This window comes from Eucalyptus grandis, chromosome 5 (assembly GCF_016545825.1).
Source record: "Eucalyptus grandis isolate ANBG69807.140 chromosome 5, ASM1654582v1, whole genome shotgun sequence".
Lineage (NCBI taxonomy): Eukaryota > Viridiplantae > Streptophyta > Magnoliopsida > Myrtales > Myrtaceae > Eucalyptus > Eucalyptus grandis.
This window is the reverse complement of record NC_052616.1, coordinates 8100673-8124876: the sequence shown is the minus strand read 5'-3', so window position 1 is coordinate 8124876 and position 24204 is coordinate 8100673. Positions and strand designations below refer to the sequence as shown.

General features: G+C 39.9%; 3 protein-coding genes across 8 annotated transcripts; 2 read left to right on the top strand and 1 right to left on the bottom strand.

The window, feature by feature from the left end:
- The first annotated feature begins 1614 nt into the window (after window positions 1-1614).
- LOC104443822 (BTB/POZ domain-containing protein At5g41330) lies at window positions 1615-3507 on the top strand. Its single transcript, XM_010057363.3, has one exon. It carries the CDS (start codon window positions 1937-1939, stop codon window positions 3338-3340), a length of 1404 nt encoding a protein of 467 aa, XP_010055665.2. The 5' UTR covers window positions 1615-1936; the 3' UTR covers window positions 3341-3507.
- A 1380-nt stretch (window positions 3508-4887) lies between these two features.
- LOC104443821 (aquaporin PIP1-2) lies at window positions 4888-13775 on the bottom strand. Of its 2 annotated transcripts, XM_039311941.1 has the most exons (5): window positions 13773-13775; window positions 6871-7262; window positions 5991-6289; window positions 5233-5373; window positions 4888-5138 (listed from the first exon to the last, which is right to left on the bottom strand). In XM_039311941.1, the coding sequence occupies exons 2-5, from the start codon at window positions 7196-7198 to the stop codon at window positions 5043-5045; spliced, it is 864 nt and encodes a 287-aa protein (XP_039167875.1). In that variant the 5' UTR covers window positions 7199-7262; window positions 13773-13775; the 3' UTR covers window positions 4888-5042. The 2 variants fall into 2 exon arrangements, with proteins under 2 accessions (XP_039167875.1, XP_010055664.2); XM_010057362.3 differs by lacking the exon at window positions 13773-13775 and having other exon boundaries at window positions 6871-7306.
- Window positions 13776-19033: 5258 nt separating this feature from the next.
- Window positions 19034-23545, top strand: LOC104443820. Of its 5 annotated transcripts, XM_010057358.3 has the most exons (7): window positions 19034-19264; window positions 19891-20091; window positions 20313-20380; window positions 20710-22177; window positions 22259-22410; window positions 22567-22702; window positions 22805-23545. In XM_010057358.3, exons 2-7 carry the CDS (start codon window positions 19992-19994, stop codon window positions 23338-23340), a joined length of 2460 nt encoding a protein of 819 aa, XP_010055660.2. In that variant the 5' UTR covers window positions 19034-19264; window positions 19891-19991; the 3' UTR covers window positions 23341-23545. The 5 variants fall into 5 exon arrangements, with proteins under 5 accessions (XP_010055660.2, XP_010055659.2, XP_018730594.2 ...); XM_010057357.3 differs by having other exon boundaries at window positions 20710-22410; XM_018875049.2 differs by having other exon boundaries at window positions 19861-20091; window positions 20710-22410.
- Window positions 23546-24204: the final 659 nt, after the last annotated feature.

Sequence of the window (24204 nt, the reverse complement as noted above, 5' to 3'; positions counted from 1 at the left end):
ATCTATGGTGACTCCATTAGTCTGGCATGATCATCGATGTGACTGCAGTCTACGGTGTCAGAGTCAGGAGAATGTTTAAATAGAGTTTCCGTTCAACATCTAAGCGTTTGTCGCAGTCCGATGTTTGACTAAGCGCGACTAACGATTCTCTCTTAGATTGCTGATTTAGATATGAGACTCGATGAAGGTGGTTTAGTTCTGCAAATGCATTCGTTTCTGCTATGCGGTTGTCTTTGTATCCTCCAGGACATTACCCGGTTCACATATGGTGGGCAGCTCTACGCTAGGTTGATTTAGGTTTCTAAATCTGGAAGAAGATTGCAATTTGCTAAAATCTAATGAGTCCATGATCTCGGTCCAATTATGCAGCCGGGCCGATATCACTTTCAAAATGTTTTGGCCACAAAGACCTTGCATAGACCTGATTCTCGATCCATTGAATGAACTCGGCGTTAGATAAAGCAAGATCCGCACTGTCAATAATCTAAATTCACTCAAATCTATGGTAGATCCGGTCCTAAAAGATCTAATAATGCGTGCCGTTTGGAAGGTGGATAACTCTAGAAGATTTCCTTGTATTTGTTTTGTATCATTGCGGCGCAGAAAGTTGTTTTGTTTGTGTAAATCAAACCAACCAACCCCCCCAAAGAAACTACTCAAGTGATGTGTCTTTGTCAAAATGCTTTAGACCAAGAGGCTCCGCTAGGAAGGTTGGAAGGAAGGAAAGAGACCCGACATTATTCAACACAGTGGTCCAAATCGGACGGCTTTCGCAGCCCCATTAGTTGACCCAGCTAATCGCCCTCATTGGCCAGTCGCCAAAGTCTCTCTCTCTCTCTCTCCTGTCCAAGAATTGAGATATTATTCAGTGTTGTAATTTTTTAATGGGCCCGTAATTAAGAATTCTTTACAATTTCTGAAACTCTGATTGCATTCGTATCATACATCACTGATGCTTTGAAAACCAAAATATCTCAAATAAAATATACCGGGCAAGATTTCATTCGTTAATTTATCCGTGCTCTCGCATGTCGCGTGCTCAAACACAGTTGTTTTTGTTTGGAAAGATGGGTCAAACTTTCGGACATGGCATTCATCATAACTCGAAGGGACAAGATTGATTTGAGCTCATATGTATCATACACTACCCAATGCTTTGAAAATTGAAATGTCCCAAATAAAATATACCGAGCACTTGTTAATAAGATTCCATTCACTAAGGTGTTAGGTTGTTGGCAAAGGCAAAGAAGAAAAAGAAAATGGCTTGATTTTAAAATTATCCTTAGAAAAAAAAGATTTTTATTTTTATTTTTTATTTTTTGCTTTTTGATTCTATTCCGATCTAGTTTCAGGAACAAATAAATTACCAAATGAATTTTTGTTCTAAGAAATGGGGAACCACTGGGAGTTTCGCCACAGATAAAAGTTTGAAAGTTATTAGAGTAAAAATAAAATAAAATGACGAAAAAAAAAAAAAAAAGGTGTTCGCTCACGCTTGTCGCGTGCTCAAGCATGTCCCAATTGTGTTTTTTAATTTTTTTTTTTGACAGAGTGGTCAAGCTTTGGGACAGAGCATTCTTCAAAACTCGAAGGGACAAGGTTTGATTCGAGCCCATACGTTCGTCCCACGTAATGAATTTTTTTGGTCCTTTTCTTCCTCTGGGCAGACGCCCTGTTTGACCTGCTGGAATCCTTCAACCTCGAGTTTGACCCCATTTTACCCTTCCCATTTCTCCCCTGCATCTCCCCTGTTTTTCTTGACCGGCATCCTCCTGCTCGGCGAACCCCTCCCCTCTTATTTATTTCCTGCTCCCCATCTTCTTCCCCTGTTCCTAGGGCTTCCTCTCTCTGGTTCCTCTCTAGGGTTTCCTCGATCTCGATCGAATTCCTTGGAGCTCCGCGCGTCCCCCAGGCGTCGGGATTTCAGGCGGTAAAGATGCCGCCTTTCTCATGCTCCACGCCGTCGAACGGGTTGCATCCGGCGAAGATGGACTCCAACGTGGTGACCATCAACGTGGGCGGCCAGATCTTCCAGACCACCAAGCAGACCCTCGCCCTCGCCGGCCCCAAATCGATCCTCTCCGCCGCCGCCAAGTCCCAATTGGCGCACCTCGGCGAGCATTTCGTCGACCGGGACCCTGAATTGTTCTCCGTCATCCTGTCCCTCCTCCGGACCGGCAACCTGCCATCGAAAGCTAAGGCCTTTGATCTTCAGGACGTGATCTCGGAATCCCAGTTCTATGGGGTCGAGTCCCTTTTGGTCAATTCCGTGTCGAACCCCTCTCAGTTCGACGCCTTCAACCTCCAGAAATCGCTGGTCTTGCCGCTGAACGGCCGCGACGCGCCGTCGGCGATCGCCGCCACGCCTTTCGGGTCCCTCCACGTCGCGCACGGGAGCAAAATTACCTCGTTCGATTGGTCCCTGGGGAGGAAGAAGACCATTCTGACTCAATTCACCGCCGTTGACTCGCTGCTGCCCATCTCGCCGGCCGTGGCCGCGGCTGGGGCCACCGACTTTTCGGGTTTGCAAATACTTGATCTTGAGAATGGGGCTGTTAGGGAGACTTTGAATTGGGAGAATGTGACTAGGTCTGGTTCGACTGTGCAAGCGATTGGTTCGTCGGGTGAGCACTTATTTGTTAGCTTTGAATCTGGTCGGAGGAACTCGAATTCGATCTTGGTCTATGACTTGCAGAGCTTAAGCCCAGTCACAGAGATTGGTCATAATGAGATTTTCGGTGCTGATCTTGATTCAGCTATCCCGGCAACGAAATTGAAGTGGATTCCAAGTTATAATCTTTTGATGGCATCTGGATCTCATGGTGGACCATCGGGTGTTTCGGGCAATATCAGATTTTGGGATATAAGGACGGGGAGCATAGTGTGGGAGGTGAAGGATAAAGTTGACTGCTTTTCCGATGTTGCGGTCTCGGATAACCTATCTGCCATGTTTAAAATCGGTGTGAATTCAGGCGAGGTGTTTTATATGGATTTGAGGAACTTGGATGACGACAAGTCTTGGGTTTGTCTTGGAGATAGGAGAAAAATGCTAAATGGAAAGAAGGAAGGAGTTGGGTGTAAAATCGAGAGTCATGGGAATCAGGTCTTTTGTACTAAAAAGGGCGATATAGAGTTGTGGTCGGAGGTGTTGATCAGCTCTCAGAAGAAAAGCAACGACAGTTTAGGAGAGAGGGTATTCAGGAAGAACTTAATGGGAAGAATGAAAGATACGGGAGGAGCTAAGATCACCAACTTGGCTTTTGGAGGGAACAAGATGTTTGTCACCAGGAAGGATCAGCAGTCTATTGAGGTTTGGCAGAGTTCAGTAAGAGGATTTTGATCCCAAAAATTAATGTTTTGTATTAGATTATTGGCACGATCTGCGAATAGCATTGTGTTGTGAAAGACACTGTAACTGATTCTTTTGTAAATAGTTATGTTTGTTCTTCCCCAAGCAAGAAAACGTAAAAGAACGAGATGCTGAATTTAGATACTTGTTTCCTGTCATTTACAGTTGCAGTTCATGTTCTTAAGTCGAGATTTAATATGGGTATTCATAAGCAAGAAGATGAATATTGCAGAGGTTCAGATTCTTACCTCATTTGTCTTGTTAACTCCATTCTGTCCTTTTCCTCGCATTTTGTTAGTAATGAAGAACTAGTGAGAAGTCAGAGAGGATTTAGTGGAATGTGAAGACGTCCTGTTTGACGAAACCCATTCATCGCGAATATCAGTTCTTTGATCGAGTTAGGTTTTCGTTCTTCAAATGAAATAGAGAGAGAGAGAGAGAGAGAGAGGCTGGGATTACATCTTGGCCGGTTTCCGCCTACTTATTCGGCTTTTATAGTGCAATACGTCGTCCATCTGTCATGCTTCGTATCTAGTGTAAAATGTTTGTTCATTGCTTCCCATTTTTTATTCGATTTCGAATGCTGATGCAATCCTCCGGAGATTTATGACGGTGGATCCTACCAGTTCTCGTGTTCTTGTTCTGCATATGCTGTTGCTCCGGTGAAAGAAGCAATGCAATGTGATAATACTCTTGAAATCTCTTTACTTGATGCCAAAAGCAATTATAAATTTGTTTAATAGGCATGTTGCCAGCTCTATCATGGTGACAACTTTTACTGAAATGGTCTTGTATTGTTTTTGTCTTATCTACGAAGTCGTGAATAAAGCTAAGTAGTGGAGAAATTAGAAAGAAATTCATGTTCTTTTTATCGGGCGGCAGTACGAGATCCATGCTGATACAGGTCAAATAGTGGGAATGGAATGGTATCTGTTGGCGCACGTGTTGCCGTGAGAAGGAAAACGTCTCCAAGATTCAACGATCCATCTGCCACCAATGTTAGGTGTTCCTGCATGTGGGATGTTAAAGCAGTGTGCATTAAAAGAGCTAACCAACTTTAGGTACAGCTCAAGCTCGACTTTAGGTTTAGGACCATCCTTGTGGCTGCGTATTTCACGTTTTCGGTACCCAAAAGTAACCCTCCAAATCCTTTGTTTCCTTTTGCTTAGTCTGATTGAAAGCAAAGCCGTCTTCTCACGTTAGGTGCTTAGGTTTGCGAACAGCAAGTGCTTAGCCATCTTCGCAATTGCAGTCCATTCTTGTAAGTCAGTCGGGTATTCGTTAACAAGAAGATTAATATCTCGAGACTCAGATTCTTACTTCATTCATCTTGTCAAACTCCAATCTGGCCATTTCCAGGCATTTTGTTTGTAATAAAGAACTAGATTGACGAGACAAAGGCTTTTGTCTGATTCGAGGTTTATACCGTCTGATTTGTAATCTTAGCTGCTTGCGTTATGAGGCAGAACTTCTTAATCACTGCAGTACGAAACTTAAAAAAGAAAGAAGATTGCTCCAACCTTGAAAGCTTTGGGAAGGTAGGAAAAAGAAAAGGATAGTCCATCATTCACACACTCGAAATACTATCGTAAGTCGATAATTTACATCATAAAGATGGAAAAAAGTCCAACCCTAAGGGAGAAAAAACAAAGCCTCAAGTGAAAGGAGAGAAGCAAAAGATGCAAATTGAACTTCAAGCCCTGGCCTTGAAGGGAATTGCTCTGATGATGATCTGGTGGTAGAGAGCAGCTAGGGCAGCTCCAATGAATGGTCCAACCCAGAAGATCCACTGATAAAAACCCAAATTCATTTCAGAATCGGTTTTGATTATCAACCAAGAAAATTATGTTATTCTTTTCCGAAAAGAAAAATAAGGAGCTTACTTGGTCGTCCCAGGCAAAGTCCTTGTCGAAGATGATGGCGGCTCCAAGACTCCTTGCCGGGTTAATGCCGGTTCCGGTGATGGGGATTGTGGCCAAGTGAACCAAGAACACAGCAAACCCAATTGGAAGAGGAGCCAAGATCTGCAATATGAATGCCCAAAAGAATAATGAGCGGTACAGTTGCTACCATTTTTTGGTACCATGAGAACGCTACTTTTTCCAAATTCCTGAACGTGCAAGATGATACAAGCCCCATCTGATCTAAATCCAGAAGTCTTCAGAAAAAGGCACCAACATTAAAGTCAAACAATTCCATCATCCATAGTTTCTTTTCCTTATGCCACCAACTTTAGTTCGTGGATGTGGAATGATACTTCCAGCTCAACAAACCACAGCACTCAGATTATGCCAAACATGCTTACCTCAAGATCACAATAAAATTTTCATTCAATGCCTACCCCAAGATCGATATTTCTTCTTAACTACTTCTTGATTCCCTAAGAATTCTCCTCTTCACAATTCATCAATTTTAGTTGCCCTTGAAAAGCAAATATCCATGGTCCAAAATTGTGTAAACTCTTTTGACCCTCTTTCATAGATCAAACCACAAGCAGCAAAGCTAAACATCCCACTAAATTAAACCACTTCATGAACAAAAGGATTAAAAGCGAATTACACCCAAAAAAAAGGGCAAAAAAAGAAAACACCAGAAACATCAAGAACACCAAGAGGAGGAAGAGGACAGAGTGTGCACATACAGGGACATGAGAGTCTCTGGCATTCCTCTTGGCATCAGTGGCAGAGAACACAGTGTAAACCAGGACAAAAGTGCCCACAATTTCAGCACCGAGGCCATCACCCTTGGTGTAGCCATGGTGCACATAGTTGGCGCCACCATTCAGAAGCTCATATTGAGTGTGGCCCATGAAGCCTTTCACCACCCCAGCACCACAGATGGCCCCGAGGCACTGCATAACCATGTAGAACACTGCCCTGGTCAGGGACAGCTTCTTGGCCAGGAAAAGCCCAAAGGTCACTGCTGGGTTGATATGTCCACCTGAAGTTCAAGGAACCAGAACGCACCCATCAGTCATGGGAAGGGAGATGGGGTGAAGTCCATGAGGAAATGAGCCAATTATAGTTAAAACATGGCAAAGAAAAAGAAACTTCTTTTTACTCTTTAAAGTCACTCGAGTAGGGATGAAGATATATAAACCTGTAAGAGCCATCTATGTTACAGTTGATAAAGCAAGTCTCTTGCACGAAATCATCCCCCAAAATTACTACTTTTTAGAAAAACTGATACCTAAAGTACTTCCCACAAATTCCAGCTGCAGGAAGCAGGAAAACAAAAGGGGCTCTAGCAAGAAGAAAAAAGGCGAGACAAAAATGGCGAAAATCGCATCTTTTGAAGGAAAAACAAGTCTAAACTAACACCTAGGACGACATAAACGAAACCATGCATGTAACTGTGAAGTTCCAAGAAAGACAATTGGCAAAGTTCTTTCCTTTTTGCCTTCCCACTCTCTCCCAGACAAATCCTAAACATCTCCAAGCAAGAGAAAACGAAACAGAGACACAGAAGCAGTGAGCTAAGTAAACCCAGCAAGCTCACTCCAACACACACTCCTGACTCACCAGAGATACCGGCGGTGCAGTAGACAAGGGCGAAGATCATGCCCCCGAAGGCCCAGGCAATGCCCTGGACGCCCACGGTCTTGCACTTGTTTTGGTTGTTGGCGAAGCCCATGACGGTGAGGATGGTGATGTAGAGGAACAAGAAGGTGGCCACGAACTCCGCAATCCCAGCCCTGTAGAAGGACCATGACGCGAGCTCCCCTGGCTCGAACAACGGCGCCGGGGGTGGCTCCTTGTAGTCCTTGTCCGTCTGCGCGGACGTCCCGATGGGCTGCCTATCCGGGAACTTGTTGGCTCCCTCTCTCACGTCCTCTTCTTTGCCCTCCATTTTCCTTCTCCTTCTGTGCTCTGTTCTCTGCTCTGTTTTCTCTGTTTCGTGAACTGAGCTCTCTCTCTCTGTTTATGTGAATAAAGATAGCGTGGTGGCAGAGAAGATGATAAAAGGTGGTTTTATAGATGGCCGAGCTCCACTTCTTTTCTCTGTGCTCGACAGACTGTGGCGAGTGGGGACAACAATTCTTTTTCTTCTTTTGTTTTTTTCATTTTTCTTTTGGCTCGATTATTGTCTGAAATTGTTTTCTTGATGAGGATAAGCTGGCCTTAGTTTTTCTGTGGGCACTTTTGTTCCTTCCTGTTGCGGTTCTCTTCTGAATTATTTACCCCGTTGCGGATGCTGCCACTGAAATTTTCACTTGCGGATGCTAGTTATTCTTAAAAGATGTTCGAAAATCCATCCCCACGTAAGCATGAAGTGAACTAATTCTAACTAATTCTAACTGTTAAAAAGAACGTATTCACTGGTAATATTTCTTAAGATGTGTTTATCCTGCTCAAGTTGAATTTTTTCCGAGTGTTGAATTTCTAAACTGTCTGAATTCTCTGCTGTTGAATTGTGTGGAAGTCACTGGTGGCCTGAAAGAAAAGGTGGGTCATTTGGCTTGGCTACTAAGTTCGGGATTAGGGCCTCTAAATATCAAACTGAATCAACATAATTGTTATAATGGTTCTAGCACGTTCCTTGTTTTTCAAATGTAGTTTTGGTGATAGATTGATGAGGGATTGTTCTGGAAAGGGCAAGGGGATGTGGACAGGTTTGGTTGGCCTGATCCTGCTGGCTTTTGTTCTTATCCTCTACAGTGTCATGTGCTCTTTCCGGCTTTTCTTTCCTTCATGGAGAAGGTGTAAATTATTGGGAAGCTCCTTGAATCATCCGTGGAATTTGGTAGTTTGGGCCATGTGGGGTGGTGCATCCATGGGATGAGGATGTTTGTTTTCTTGTGGATGGATGACAGGTTGAGCAATGTGACTGGACGGTGGGTTTTCCAATCAAGGTGGTGATTTGATATCCTTTTGTGAATTTCTTCAACCTCAAGTCAAGAAGTGCGTTTTAGGTCAATCATTTTGGTAGGGTGGGTGAAATTTGAAAAGTAGCCGTTTGCTCACTATGGTCACAAAAGAAAGAAACATTTGTAGGAAAAAAAAAGATGGGGACAATCATTGATCTATTTTCATGTTTGTGTCTGTTTCCTTTCATTACAAAAAGGATGGGAGTATGCATGTGTCATTGAGATAAGCAACGTGATCGATTACAGACTAGATTAACTTCTTCATCAAGAACCTAAAACCTATTTAGTTAAGGTTAGTTCCAATTTTTTCAAACTAGGAATCGAATTGAGACTCTTTGAGACTAGCTTGAAATCGAACAAGTCAATTCCAAAAACTTAGGAAGAGTTTTTCTTCTTCTTTTTTTCATTTTTGAAGATAAATTGAATTAATTATTGACATTATTAATGTAATAGCTTCTTTTGGCAAAATGGTTGAAGCCCTTCAAGGTTTTTTGAGCCATCCAAGATCAAATTTTTGTTGTTGCAACTCTCTATATATATATATTATTAAATAAGATTAAAACCAATTAAAAATTGATTCCATCAAAGCGGTTTAGAGAGTTAATCCGATAAAGAAATGGTCTTGACTAGTTCATATGGTTTTTACCTGCAAATCTACTCGCTTCATCTAAAAACTTGCATTTAACAGTTGGTTTCGATCTATATTAGATTGAATTGGGACTGTCGTGATGTATCCATCCAAAACAAGTGCTTTTCAAGCTTTAGTCTTTAGTCTTTTGTTTTTTTTATAGTGTTTTGTGCAATGTGATTGAAACCTGTGATTTTCAACCACCTTTAGAAATCTTATTACCAGTCTTTTTTTTTTAATAGATTCTTTGTTAGCTTATATTTTATTTTAATTTTTTTATTGTGTTGTTTAAATTTCCATTGCATTAGTAGGTTCTGACACATAAGACATGACTTCAGCTTGTTTCTTTTATATGGTCAGCATTTCTTTTATTTATCTTTTCGAATATAATTTCCTTAAACGTCTCAAAAGTCCCGTACATGTTTTTTTCTTTTTGTATACTTGCAACATAAATGGAAGTAAAATTAATATCATACTTAGTGTCAATGCATGTTTACGTGGGCAGTTGAACAAGATTATCCGAATGTTGTCAGATTTAATCCAAATAGAAGAATAATTCTTATTACGTCAATTAAAATATTTCACTCAATTGGAATACTAACACCATCCACATCACATCCATTTCCTTGGTTGTTTTTTTTTAACTCTCATTACCTTCCCCGTGTTACTTCCCCCATACGTAAATCCAACCATTGCGATAGAGAAAATCGCATGAAAAGCGTCTTTTTTCTTCTTCTTTTTTCAAACAATCGTTTTCAGCTCCACCGTCATCGATCGAGATGATTCTCCTTTGTCTCGTCACGGGGACATGTCGCTAAAACTGAACGATATTCTACGGACTCGAATCTAAATATGATCTTCGACACTTACCCAAGGACGATGTTCCATTTAATGAATTTCGGACACGTACAGACTGACGGTCGATCCGAGAGACCGACGAGTTCACGCAAGAGCACGAGATCCGACGGTCCAGATTCCCGCGCGAGACGAGAGGTCCCGATGCATCGAGAATTCCCATCGAAATCACACGTTTTTTTTTCAGTGTAATGGGACTTCCGCCAACGGTAACAGAATCACAGCCACAAAAAATCGAACCCGAAGAAAAAAAAATAGAAAAGAAAATAACAAATAGGAGAGAAAGAGACCACATCGGTACAGCCAGAATCCAACGGCCCAGCGGAAACCGACCCTTCCTTTCGACCGTTCGATCCGATGGAAAGCGACGGGACTCGAGGATCAAAGAAATCGGCGGCATGTGCAACGGGTCGGCAGAGATCGCGGTACTGTGAATTGACGACTTTGTCCCTTGCCTGCTGCGGGACCGGGGACACCTGTCGCTCGAAACCGGGGCCACTTGTCGCTCGAAACCGGGCCCCACTTTTGCGTGGCCGAGGTGAAGTGAGGAATTTTTCCAAGTTTTCAGGTAAAACGAGTTCTTCCTCGAGCGGCGGCGTTCCACGCTTAGGACATGACAACGCAAATTCACGTGGGGCTCTTTCATTCAAGTTGCGCAGAAGATAAAACCATTTCGAATGGAAATTCGATTTCTTTGCGTTATAAAATCCGCCCGTGATGCACGTCGTCGCAGTACGTGATCCCGATCTGAGCATCCCGACTTTGCACAGTTATGTTCTTGACACTGAGAAGCTTTTAGTTCGTATATAAGCTGTCAGTTAAAAATGTTATGATTATTTTTTGAGCTCATCTGATTTTTCAATACAGAAAAGCGAAAATATGATCTCTAAACTTTTAATATTGTAACTCATAAACTTTTAGTAAATTTTAAAATGATTTTGTGATGATGTGAAAAAATTTAATTCCGCATTAAATATTAAGATAAAGTTTACATATCATAATAAATAAATTAAAAAATTGGAAGTCATTTTATATATTAAATTAAAGTTTAGTGACTATTTATATCATTATTATATGGCAAAAACTGTATATAGTCAAGCTATTTCGAGCTTAAATGAAGATCGCACTTTGACTCCATAATTCGAGTCGTTAATAATAATTGTACTTACCAAACAAGATCACCAAACACGTCGAGGTGGGGGTCCATCTCGAATTTGGCATCGCAATCTTTCTCTTGTCAGAAAAAAAAAAAAAAAAAAGAGAGAGATAGGGAAGCCAACTCAACCTTATAGGATACGCCCCACTCACATGCCTCACCCCCCTTCGGCATGGGGCCCAATGCCAGCCTTTCGCGACATGGAAAACGACATCACGAAAAAAAGGGGAGGAAAATAAAAGGAAAATAAAATAAAATAATTGATGAGGTTTTTTTTTTTTTTTGGAGCAAAAAATGATGAGGTATTTGATAAATTTATTTCGTGGAGCATCATCAACCGTTGAGCTCGCGGACCTAAAAGGAGGAAAAAAGTCCGAAAAATCACATTCACGGCCACCGTCCGAACCACTAGCCTCCCGCCACGTGGCGCCACTCAAGGGGGTTGCCGTTTCTCTTTCTTTCTCGGGATCCCTCCTTAGTGTCGTCACATCACAGCCGTCGGAACCACCGGCCTCGCGAGAATTCTACCGAAGCTATCTTACGCAGCAACAGTAGATAATCTAGCCCCCGGAGACGATTTTCCACGAGGGGACACGTGGCATCGATGTTGATGTTAAATTTCTGAAAGCTTCAGCTTTGACTTAGATACTCATTCGGCCTAATACCCCAGAAGACACGAACACTAATTCTAAAGATATGTTTCATAACTATTTTATTTTCAAAAATAATCTTTCATTCTATTTTCTGAATGAATTTATGAGTATTTTAAAATATTTGATAATTATTCGAAATTTCTATTCTCGAAATAAAAATATATTTGATAAGAGGCATAAATTCTTTTATGAATTATATATTTTTATTTTTAAAATAATTTTATTACTTTTTTTATTTTCTTTTCTTCTTCTTCCCTTAGCTAGTAACCTTGTTGGAACATTGCTAGCCCTTGTTCGCTTCATAGCTTTTGTGTTCTTGCTGGCGCCCTCGGGCTTTTTATCGGATCCCCGTCACTCTTGCTCCTTTGTTAAGAGTGCTTGTTTGGATCCGATCTTTTGTACTTTTGTCCTCCTCATTAATATTATTACCTTTACCAAAAAAAAAAAAACATTGCTAGCCCTTGGTGAGACCAAGCCTTGTTGGGGCACCGCGAGACCACAAGGCACCAACCCCGCGATGGCTTGACGAGGTTGAGCCTTGATAGTGGCCAGATGAGGCTTAGCTAAGCCTTGGCTTGCGAGGCTGTTGGCGATGCCCAATCATAGTAGGGCCAACCTCGCGATAGCCTAGTGAGGCTTCAGTAAGGCCGTCGCCAAAGGAAGAAAAAGAACAAAAGGAAAAGAACAAAATAAAAGAAAATAAAAAGGGCTTAATTTTAAAATTGTTCCCGATAATAAAAAAACATTTTTTTTTTACTTCTTGATACTGTTCCAAATATAGTTTAAGAAACAAAAAAAGTTACAAAATGAATTTCTATTCCTTTTATTTTTGTTCGAATAAACAAAATAATATAATCAAGTACTATTTTGTTGGTTATTAAACAAGACCTAAGTCTCAATTTTATCATAAATTTTTTATATCATAAAAACATTCTCAAATCATTGGTCCATTCTCAAGTCTACTCTAAACCACTCCAATCTCAATTCTATCCTAATTTTTTTTTTTTTGCATTTCATAAAAAAACCTTTAATAATTTTTTTTGTCTCGTAAAAAATCATTAATTTTTATTCGAGGCCCATATTTATCTCTGTTAATCCTTTGCTCAAAATCGCCCTTAAATAATGTGGCATTTTCACATAATTGGTCTAGTATGTTTTTTCCAAATTTCAAACCCAATACGACGTTATGAGATTTGGGTAATAATTGGGTGCTTAGGGTTGATTTCTTCTTCTTCTTTTTTCAATTATTCTTACTCTTTAAAGAGTTTTATTTCCATCTCACTCAAGGATGTTTGATTTTGCGCTTAGCTTTCCATCTCTCCAACTCAAGATGGAACATAGTCGGAGAGTTGACACTGGAGATACTCAACTCAGGACGCTTGAATAGCTCATGTTCAAGAAGTTTTTTGAACAAAGAATCAATAGAATAGTGTGTGACTCAAGTAAAAGTTGATAATTTTTTAATAAAAATATTCATGATAGAATTGAGATTAAATCTAAAGTTGTGATTTTTTATGGGATAAAAAAATTTAGGGTAAAATTTGGATCGAACCTAAAGTTGAGGATTATTTAAGGTATCGGGGGTATCCTTTTCATCGGACAAAAAACTTGAACTATATTTATGATTCGATTTAAAAGCATATCATATTCCCGGAAATATATTATGGTAGAAAGCATGCCTACTTTGAATTTCAAAAGCACATCATGTCCTCTCTTAATTAAAGTAATTTTAAGATTTCACGACGCTTCAATTACTTAAATTGATTAGACCAAAAAAATTACTTAAATTGAAAATCGAGTTAGTGAAGCCAAAGCACGATGACAATGCAGCATCATTGTCTTCATTCATAAGTTTAATATTTCAGATGAACCGGACGTGATTCTATACGGTTCGCACGCCACGAAGCATACATAACATATTCTTTTGTACAAAAAGGGAATATTGCGTAACACATGATTGATCCGAAGGATCTGCGTCGTGGGGCGTATTATTATCTTGTCTTATTATAAGAAAAAAAATCATAAAAAGAAAATGCTCGTATGCTGCAAACCCTAGAAGGGTCTCTAATAATTGTTTGACTTCAGCATCAATTATGATAGCATTTTTAAGAAGAACAAAAGAAGAATTATATGTCACGTACCTAATGCAATCCGTGATCATTGCCCACGAGGATATATGCAGCTGTGACGATGCCATAATTGATTTTCCAGCCTTGTGATGTCCGCACTGACCGTCCATATCAAGCTCAACGCCACATATATACCCCCTTTTTTTTTTTTTTTTATACAAGTACAAATTGATGACCTAATGCACACTATCGTGCAAGCTATGCCAACGCATGTTATGCAGGCGGGCGGTTGCTGTTTCTTTCACCGACCATTCTCCTCCCGACGACCCGCCCCATGGCTGGACTCACTAGTTATAGACACTCCGACACGTGTCCGACACGCTCCGACACGTCCCGACGGGTCGGTGCCCGGGATTTTCGCTATAAATATACACACACGGGGTCAATTTTTTTTTTTTTCAGTTTTATTTTTTAGAATTGTAAAGCTACATATGATAAATAAATAAATTTAAAAAACATTTGCATTTTCTTTAAACAATGTTTTTTTTTCCTCTAAGTTTTGTATATTATTGTAACAAATTAAAATAATGAATGATATTATTTAATATTTTTGTGTAAATTAATTCTAGGGAATCAACATTTTGATGCTCGGGCAAAGCATGTCATGTCTAGAACTGGGGACGATATCTTTTCCACCGTTGTTTTTAGTGTACTGCTTTTATTTTATCGAGTGGACATTTTGGGGAACTAATTTCTCTCAAATTAATGAATTTTCCTTTTGAAATCGTGTTCAAGAGAGCTATTTCTTCGAGAGAGAGTTACTTCCGCATTGATAAATAATATTCTCATTAACGAGTCAAGTCAATGATTTTCACATGAAGAGAAGATAATCCAACTTCGTTTAGAAATTAGTTTCTATTCCCATTCCTTCCTCTCTAAAGAAACCTAATTAGGGTGAGTTTTGCAATGAAGAAGGGAGCAAATTACGAGAATTGGTAAGTGTCTGGCTAGTTCCTTTCCTGTTGCATAGGGATGTGCATGAGATTTGGATCAACTTAGGTACCAATCACCCGTACTTTCGTTGCCTCATTTTGGACCTAGGGTCTTTGCCTAATCCAAAAAAAAAAAAAAAAAAAAAACCAATTCATAACAATGGGAAAAATTCAAAATAAGAATATAAAGTGTCATCGTTTTTTCAAATAATAACCTAAAATGAATCTTATTCTATATAAGGATCTGAAGTGCCATGTTAGTCTCAAAGAATGGTATGACCTTACCATTTGATTAAGGGCATTTATGTTATTCTTTTTTTTTTTTTAAAAAAAATTCTTTCCTTTTTCTATTTTTTTCTTTGAAAAAACTTTAAAAAAAACACAAATAATAATAATAAAAATAGGTGGGAGGGTTGGCCCCAACCCTCCCTCTTGTATTTTTTTTTTAAAGAATTTAATTTTTAAAATTTTTAATCCAATTTATTTAAAATTAAAATTGTGTTTGAACAAAAACACCCTTGATCAGCTGGAGTATTTTGCTAGCCTGCGAGGACCCTTATTTGAAATAATAATAACCATTTCAGATTATTAGCGGAGAAAATGAGGGCATTTAAGTCCTTATTTGGATTTTTTCCAAACAAAGGCAACCTATTGCAGTCCAAAGCAACGAGTTTTAACTTCTGATCTGATATTGGGCCCAGAAGAAATTCTGATGTGATCTTTCAGGAGTTGGCAATTTGATCTGGTCCAACACGATTTTTAGACAAAAGAGGGTCCATGCATGGGAAGCCCATCCCACATCCTTCAACTTCCCTTATACTCCCTACTGATTCTCCTCCTGATTATAATAATTCCGTAAATAGATTTGATCATCAAACATTATCCGCTTATAGTATTTATCAACGTGAAAAGGACTCGGAATTTAATACTAAACTTGATGTGGGCATCTTTAATTTAATACTAAGCTTGATGTGAGCATCTTTCCTTTCGTGTAAATCGGGTCTTTCAAGAAGAAGAAACATTGAAATTGACTTGTGCTTAGATATCGTGTTAGGTATGTTCTTGAAAATCCAATTTAATTCTAAGTCTTTTGATAATTTACCAATTTAATTATTTCGACTGATTTTGATTGGAAATTACTAACATGAATGTCAACCGTCTTAGGTGGCGCGGTAGTCGACGGTGACCTAAACAATTTTTTTTTTGGTAATTTGTAAATATTTTTTTCATTTTTTTAAAATTTTTTTTCAAATGAGGCCAATGAGGACCACAGTGCGTTTGTCAAATCTAGACCATACGTTCTGGCCCTTGCTACGGCCAACAACCTTTGTTGGCCATTGCCCAGGCCACGGATTGACATAGGGAAATAAGAGAAAAAGAAAAAAAAAAGGAAAAAGGAAAAGAAAGAAAAATGGAAAAAGAAGAAGAAGGAAACTAATGAGAAAAAATATTAAAAAACTATAAAAGTTTTCCACATGTGCCATCTGTGCACTTAAGACGGCTGGCATACATGTCATTGATTTTTGGCCATAATTGACAAATCATACAAAATTTAGAACTAAATTGATTAAATTGAGAGGTTTAAGATACATGCAATAAATCTATGACTCTTTAATAATTTCCACCCAACTAATAGCATTTTTTGAGAGGTTGTCAAGATCATATCTAACACGGTATCGAAGCACGAATCAATTTCAGTGTTTCCTCTTCTCAAAAGACTCAATTCACACGAAAGTGAAGATATTCATATCGTGTTTAGTATTAAATTCCGAGTCCTTTTCATGGTAATAATACTTTAAGCGGACAACATTTGATGATCAAATCTTTAATCAGGAGGAGAAATAGTCAAGGATCAATCCGATGATTATTTTTCCTTGACTATTCTCCTTTTTATTCTTCCTTTTTCTCTTAGTTTTTGTGCTCGTCCGACCGCACTTCCCTTCAATTCACTTCTCTTACGAAAGGACAGACACCAGACCAAAAAAGAAATGGCGAAAGTGAGAGAGAGAGAGAATAGACTTCTGGTTCACTCACGTCAAAGAGATTTTCCCAACGCTAGCTTTGAATTCCAAGCGATGGTGTCGCGGAATGAAGTTTAGAGCCTAAGAAGCGCTGAACGTGTCCGATCGAAGGCCGAGAAAGAACGGGCCTGAAGGAAAAGTGATGCGATGGCTATGATTAAAATTCCGTAATTTGGTCGCAGAAAACGGCGTTACATTCGAGGCGGCGACATAGACCTATTAAGATGTTTAGCTCGCGTTCAGTGGTCACGGTTAGAACAGCAAGGAAGAGGGGATTCATGGCCGAATCGGGTCTGTCCGAGTTTCAGATGCTGATGTTGTACCTCGATGCTTCAGTACATATGTGTTACATCTTGGGTCTGCAGCTCTCAGCTCGTGGAATAGGTCCTCATTAGTGTCCAAATCGAGATTAATTTTGTTCGTTCCGAGTTCCTGTTTGACATACTGGTGAGGTGAATTCAGACAGCAATTCGTCATCTAATAATACAAAACTCGGGTCACGGGGGCATGTTTCCGAGACGATGTGGTCGGATAAGCCAGAGTTTCACTTCTGGTTTGGCAGTTCTTGATCCGGCAGAGAACGGGTGGAAGAAAACAAGCAAGAACTGAAAGTTCTCGCACTGCACGAAGACTCAGTACGTATAAGTACAAAATCAAGGCAAAAGTTTCCGTGGATGCATGTATTTTAACATGATTATCGAGCCGGCATGCGCGGTCAATCACATGAAGCTTTTGCTGATGTGCGAAGAGCGGTTTCTCTTGAGGGTCTTGTTCTGGGGAAAAGTCATTTTGATGTTAGTTAAACTGCTAATCAAGTCTCAATATGCTCTCTATACCCATCAGAGGATGAGCAATCGTGGCCTGAATTGATGCCTGAAATGTGGACAAGGAGACATCCTCGAATAGTTTAAGTATAAAATCGAAAGTTGCTTTACGGAATTGAATGCTTCAAACCCCTACACTGCACGGCATCGAAAGTTTTAGATGTCAGCCATAGTTAATACAAACAGTTGCAGACAGGGTTCGGTGGGCTCATTTGTATGTTTGCTTAAGATGACTCCTCGACAACATTCATGGCAGCTTAATTTGTGATGATCCATGCATAATTCGATGCGATTATAATGATAAAAGACACCCAAACTTCTTGTTGAAACATGTTTGTTAAATGATATGTCATATTTGATTGGTCATTTTGACTTATTTTAGTTTAGTCTTAGCATTGTGGCATCATCCAATCTCATGATGTAAAAATCCCGAGAGAAGTTTTTAGATGATGATGGGTTCTAGTGCAAATTGATGTGCTAATTAATTTTTTTGTTTCATTTGAAGTTTTGGGTATTGCAATTTTTAAGTAATACCTTGCTAATTAAATTATATTTATATGAATGGATCGACGTTAAGATGAGTATTCAGCTCAATACTTTGTTTTTAACTCGTTTTTAGTTGGCAAAAAGGAAAAGAGAAAAAAAGATTTTTTTTTCGAGTAAAAAGATTCATTAATACTAAATGAGAAAATATGTACATTTGAGAATATGTTGTTGAAAATTTTCCAAATATGGTTTTTTTTTTCCAATACAAGAAAAAAAAAATGTTTGGACACAACTACTCCCAAATGTTTGGAAAAAAATTCTTGAAAAAAATTAGGTTTTCCCAAGATAAGAAAAAAATGCGAAAATCACACAAAAATCTTTGGACACAACTACTCGCCAAATATTGTTGACATATATCGAACGATTAATGATCTCCACCAACTTTAAAATGTAGACATGATTCCCGTGCAACGTATGATTACGGTAAAGTTTTTTAACCTTATAATTCAAGCTAATCCGCATACGCCCATCATGCATCCACATGGCTTTCTGAGGCAAGCAATGAATAGCTTTCCCTTGCCGTATGCTCAATTCCATTCTTTTCCATTCCTTCAATGACTCTCACTGATGGCTGACATGAACACTTCACGCAAACGGGAGCATTGGCAATTTGCCCAAGTTGGGCCAACTGTTCTCGCAAAAAAGAGCTGGAAATATCCAAGATTTATTACCCTCAAACGCACACGCACGGGCGACCAAAAAGTTTTGAAATTTTTCCTGTCTAATCAGATTAAAAACCTTGCCAACTTGCCAAGGGAATGCTGATGCATTGGTGAAGTAGGAGTGACCGCAAGAGCTTTGTACACGGCCTTCTTGGTTCCTGAGAGAGAGAGAGAGAGAGTTCAAGAGGATCAAACGCGGGAACCAAGTGAGAAGGACGGCCTGCAAATTTGTAGGCTTTTCATTTGATCCCACCTTCTAGCTACAGAGAGAAGAGAGAGAGAGAGTACAACTCAACTTTGCTTGAGTTCCAAGCCTGCAAAAACTGTGGTGGTCACCCTGTTTACGGGTCAATGTCATTATAAGTCCCACCCCCGTGCCTTATTTAAGTCCTCTTCACGTTTTCACGTCACCTTCTCTCTCTTCCCTCTCACCTTCCCCTCACATTTCCTCGTCCTTCCTCTTCTTCTTCTTCTTCTTCTTCTTCCTACTCTCTCTCTTTCTATTCCTGGCAAATTGTTAATGGGTTCGACGTAACTCTTGATCCTCAAGGACAGCCATTGCAAGTTAACCTCACAAAATCTTGAGTTGACCGAACTTTCTGGGCATTCGCTCAAGCGCTTGAGCTCCGAGTCTCATTTCCGGTACTTCTTTTCTCGCTTTCTCTACAACCCAGTTCATGCCTTCTTGATCTCTCTTTCTTGAGAAATCTTTTCCTGGTTTTTGATCACAGTCCTGCGTTCTCTCTTTCCGAGCAAATGAAGAGGTCTATGAGACTAGAGTTCAAAGCATTAATTGATGAAGTAATACTACATTTCACTACCATCAGACCTGCTTAACAGTTGATTTTTACTCATCGTACAACTTAGACGGGGTTTTTTTATATTCAGAACCTTCTTTTCCTATTGAAAAATTCGAGCTTTAAACTCAAATTCAGCAACTTTCTGTCACATATATTAGTATTTTCCAACATGCACTTGCCTTTACCAAATCACTCTAAATCGACAAATCCATTTGACAGCATCTAGTCTCAACAAGGTGAATAGGGAAGGGCAGAGGAATTGAACTGTATGTTTTGCATATGTTTTGCATTAGAAGAATTTGTGTCATCAACTAATTATGCAAAAAGATTTTAGTTTGAGGAATCTGCAGTGAGTTTAGATTTGCAATGAAACAGTTGAAAGAACTGGTTTCTCTCATTCCCAATGTTTTTCTTTTTCAATCTGTCAATGTACTACAGTTTACCTGAGGGTCATTGCCTGAATGGCAGGAGCCAAGAGGCAATTCTGAGCTAGGAGCACTAGTTCAAGTATTACGGGAAAGAGGTCATTGAAAAGCCCCAGGCTCCATGAGAAGGACCAGTTGGGCTGCATGTCTTGGGATTTGATGAACGTTCCTGAGCTTCTCCCTGGTCGGTTACATAAGAAGCTGCTTGCAGATGCGAGGCATTCGGGTAGTCTGCATGACCATGGTGAGAATTCAAACCGGACTGCATCACTTCTCGAGAAACCATGGACAGGATTATCATTTTGATGTGTTTTCCAGTTCAAAGTTCATCAGTTGCAATGCGGAAGGGTTAGCTAAATATGCTTAAAAATGCAGCATCCAACATCCACGCACAAAAGCAAATAAATGCCAAATATAAAATAGATAAGTTTGAAGTGAAGAATTTATTGATTTTTAGCTTTGCAGATGATGTTCGTATGAAAGGGAGACCTAAATCACTTCACATGTCGAACAAGAAGAGCCAAGTTGCTGGGGTAAGTCTATTTATTTTTTCCTCTGCTATTGAGATCACACAAATTTTTGGATTCTTCAGAATATAGAAGCATGATTCAGACAACATTGATTCTCGCAATTTCCATGAAAAGGCCAGACCTATTTCCTTTGTTTGATCTAAGTCTAATGATCCATTTGTAACCTTTTTACTACGAAGCAGAAAACATATTCAAAATCTAAACTCAGCCATTGGTTGCATTTACATTTTCTGGTGGAACATTCTTGTAATTATAGTCTCCATTTCTGTCTCTCGTTTTTAACAATTTGCTGGATGAAACAAACCATCTGACCAGCAATCTGTAACTTCTAGGATGAACAGGATTACACAACTTCAGTTGTCAAGTTCAGAGATGAACGTGCAAATAAAACGAGGCAAAAGGAGAGGCTCCTGAACAAGCAGTTGAAGAGAGAGAATGCTGAAGCAAAACAGGATGAAAAACGTTTTCCCAAGACTCCACGTCACTCATCCAAAAGCCTAGGGAAGACACACCGCAGGCATCGACAAAATGATTCAAATACAGGTTCTCCACGGAAACTTCCCCATCCTATGTTAGTGGATGGACCTTCTCAGTCGACATTCAGAGGACTATTTTGCCATCAGGTACATCCCAGAGGCAGAGGAGAGATTGGCTGTAGAGGCATCAGCGTGGCAAAAAAAGAAGAATTGAAGAAGAAGAATGTCCAATCCCTTCATAGGAACAAAGTGGCGGAGGCACTTGTAAATCAGAAGTTTGTCAATGGTGGCCACTTTGGTAATGATCAGACAGACCGTAAGTCTAAGCAATTCTCAGAAGCATTGTACATGCTGAATTCCAACAAACAATTGTTCTCTAAACTCCTGGATGACCCAAACTCTGTATTAGTGAAGCACATTCAAGAATTGCGGGACTCTCAGGGGAAAGAGCAAAAGTGTGAAAGAACTATTGATCCAAGGATTCAAGAGAAAAGTACAGGTATGCTTTCCTGGAAGAAGGTCAAGAGCTGGGGAAAACTCCTTCCCAAGAGAAGCAGTGAGGAGCTTTTTTCAATAGTGGTTTTAAGGCCTGGACCACAAAGTGCAGGCAACATCGAGAAAACCTGCTCCTCTTCGCAAACAAACAATAGCATAAGAAATGAAATCCCGACTGTTAGACAGTCGCACTTCCCGTTTCAAGGTTTGAGAAGGAAAATGAGGAATGCGACTGAGCTAAGCAGAGCAAATAAGGGACTGACTTCTAAATTTTTAGTTGATTTTGAGAAGAAAGGTAATGCAGGTGAGCACGATGGTCTCTGCGCGAAAATCGGACATGAATCTGCTACAACAGCTGGAGGTGCTCATACAGAAAATGACAGAGATAACAAGGAAGGAAACTTCAATATGGCTGAAACTAGGACGCATCTCTCTAAGCCATTAAGTAAAGATCTGTGTAAAAAAGTTATTAATGAGCAGTTCATTAACACTACAATGAGGTCACTCTCTTTGCCTGAGGAAGGCTTGTTGTCCTTCCTCAGTTCTGGGAGAACAGAAGAAGAGGGGTTTTTTGCTGCACAGACGAGGTTCAACTCCCACAGCAGCTATCTAAACAATCAGAACAGACTTGGGAATCACAAGGAAAATGAAAATAATGTTCCGAGTCCACCAAGGCCAAACGATGAGGTCCCTATGCTGAATGATCATACTTGCAGGAATCCTGATGATCCGTTTAATCATGCAAAAGCAAACCCAGAAATTCAAGAGGAACTTCTTGAGACTGAAACGCATGAAATTGCCCCTTTCCCTGTGGATTCAGGCTCCGAAGGTATATCTGTACCTTGCGAGCTTAGTCAAGCTCCTTCTAACCAGGTGCACCTTGGCATTGCTGAAGTATCTGTTATTGCAGAAACAACAAATAATATGCTCCCAAATAGTGTCAATCCTTTCAAAGAACCTGCAGCATTGAATAACAGGCTATATTGTTGTGCTAATCAGAGCACCAGTGCAAGCGCAACAATTGACCACCACAAAGGAGAATGCTTACGTTGCTTTAAATTGGTAACACTTTCTCTTGCCAGCTTTAGTCCCTAAGTTGTTGACTGCATTGTTCTAATATCACCAATATGTCTTTTTCTCTGCCCTGTCCCCTTTTAACAGTTCCTACCATCATTCCAGGATATTTCATACAGCTTACAACTGTCTTGACATTTTCAGGATTCACCTCTACAAAATCAACCGGAATTTTCATCTGTGGGTGATTCCTTAATAAGATCTATAAATGCCCAGAACTCAGATAATGTGATTACTTCCAGAACTACTGTGAGCTTCGATAGAGCCGTATCTGAACTTGGTACGATTCATTTTGGAAAAGAGAAATTAATCTCATTCTGTGCTATTTGTCTTTTTATTGGTATTCTGTTTCATTGACTAAAGTATGTTGTGATACTTGCAGCTGATTTACCGTCAAGGTCACCTGAAATTGCTTTAGTGACGTCCCCATTAGACTCCAAATTTTCTACCAATAAGGCTGATGAGCTCAGACTCACATCTGAGTATGTGAGGTCACTTTTGACAGCTTCGGGTTTGAAGTGGGATGAACTCCTGATGAAGTTCCCTGAGTCGGAGCAATTTCTTCCACCATCTTTATTTAGTGCAATAGAGATGCAGCCAGATCAGTCTGGCATCGATCACACACTCCTCTTTGATTATGTTGATGAAATCCTCCAAGAAGTTGCATACGAGTGGTATTTCAGATTTCTCAGACTGGATACCAAAATGGCTCCACCAGATGAAAATGTGGCTCATGAGGCGATCAAATGGGTAGATTGGAACCTTGTCTGCCAAACGAGGTTACATACTTTGGAGCAGCTCGTTGAAGAGGACTTCACAAAGCCTCGAGTTTGGGTGGATACTCGAAAGGATGCTGAAGGCATTGTGAACAGGATGGTAGAGAGCATCCTAGAGGATATAATAGAGGAGGTGGAGTAGAATTGCAAACATGGAGGGGATATTCTGTGCCAAGGATTATATGATGATCCGGAATCCCGCAAAAAAGCATCAGCCATCAGTGAATTTGCCTGTGGTTATATTTATTGTTGCGTGAAAAAATTAGAGATGGACCAAGAAACTAGCAAGTTTTGTCGTAAAGCCAAGGATTCATCTGTGGCGCCGTCAAGGTCACCAAGATTTGATGGATCCACTGAGATTAATAAGTTTTGGGAGATAAAATTGGCAGTTTTGCTAGTTACTTGACACTCACGCTAAATTCCAATAGATTCATGTCATGCCGTTTTATCTTTTGGTTTGCTGAATATTTAAGTGTTGGTTGAGTTGGCCAATGGCATATGCATGTTTGCTGGAATTTGTCAACACACGGCTTTTGCGCTTTAATGTTCCTCTTTTCCAGACCTTGGATAAAACTATTGAGGGGCAGGTATGCTTTTAAAACAAGGTTGAAGGACATGATGACTACTTTGGAGTTTGGATGAACTCACCCTGTTCCAGACGGTGACAATGTGCTGTGGCACAGTGATAGATGAATGTTTTGCTTTGTTTCTACTCTCTCTTTTCTTCTTTCAATTGCTGGTGAAAGAAAGCGAAATATGGTTTGAATCGTACCGTAGATGGTCTGGTTTATTTTGGTTCATTGGCGATCTGGTTTCTGGTACCTGTCACTCACCACAGGTAAATCCGCGCTTATATGGGAACTCAAATGGTAACTATAAGTTATACTTTAAGTAGCTTAAGCTTCTGTCGTCCAGTTTATAAATCAGAAAGTTCCATCTTTTCCACCTAAACCTTCTTTCTATTGGATGAGAACGTCGGGATTAATTACCGTGGCTTCTTTGGTTC

What these genes read in the sequence shown, in the direction of transcription:
- LOC104443821 (XM_039311941.1), bottom strand. Translation starts at nt 7,198, where the DNA reads ATGGAGGGCAAAGAAGAGGACGTGAGAGAGGGAGCCAACAAGTTCCCG. An exon ending in CTGCACCGCCGGTATCTCTG is followed by an intron (nt 6,290 to 6,870) that starts GTGAGTCAGGAG and finishes CTTGAACTTCAG; the next exon opens with GTGGACATATCAACCCAGCA. An exon ending in ACTTTGCCTGGGACGACCAA is followed by an intron (nt 5,139 to 5,232) that starts GTAAGCTCCTTA and finishes GGTTTTTATCAG; the next exon opens with TGGATCTTCTGGGTTGGACC.
- LOC104443822 (XM_010057363.3), top strand. Translation starts at nt 1,937, where the DNA reads ATGCCGCCTTTCTCATGCTCCACGCCGTCGAACGGGTTGCATCCGGCG.
- LOC104443820 (XM_010057357.3), top strand. Translation starts at nt 19,992, where the DNA reads ATGTCTTGGGATTTGATGAACGTTCCTGAGCTTCTCCCTGGTCGGTTA. An exon ending in GGGTAGTCTGCATGACCATG is followed by an intron (nt 20,092 to 20,312) that starts GTGAGAATTCAA and finishes TTAGCTTTGCAG; the next exon opens with ATGATGTTCGTATGAAAGGG. An exon ending in AGAAGAGCCAAGTTGCTGGG is followed by an intron (nt 20,381 to 20,709) that starts GTAAGTCTATTT and finishes TGTAACTTCTAG; the next exon opens with GATGAACAGGATTACACAAC.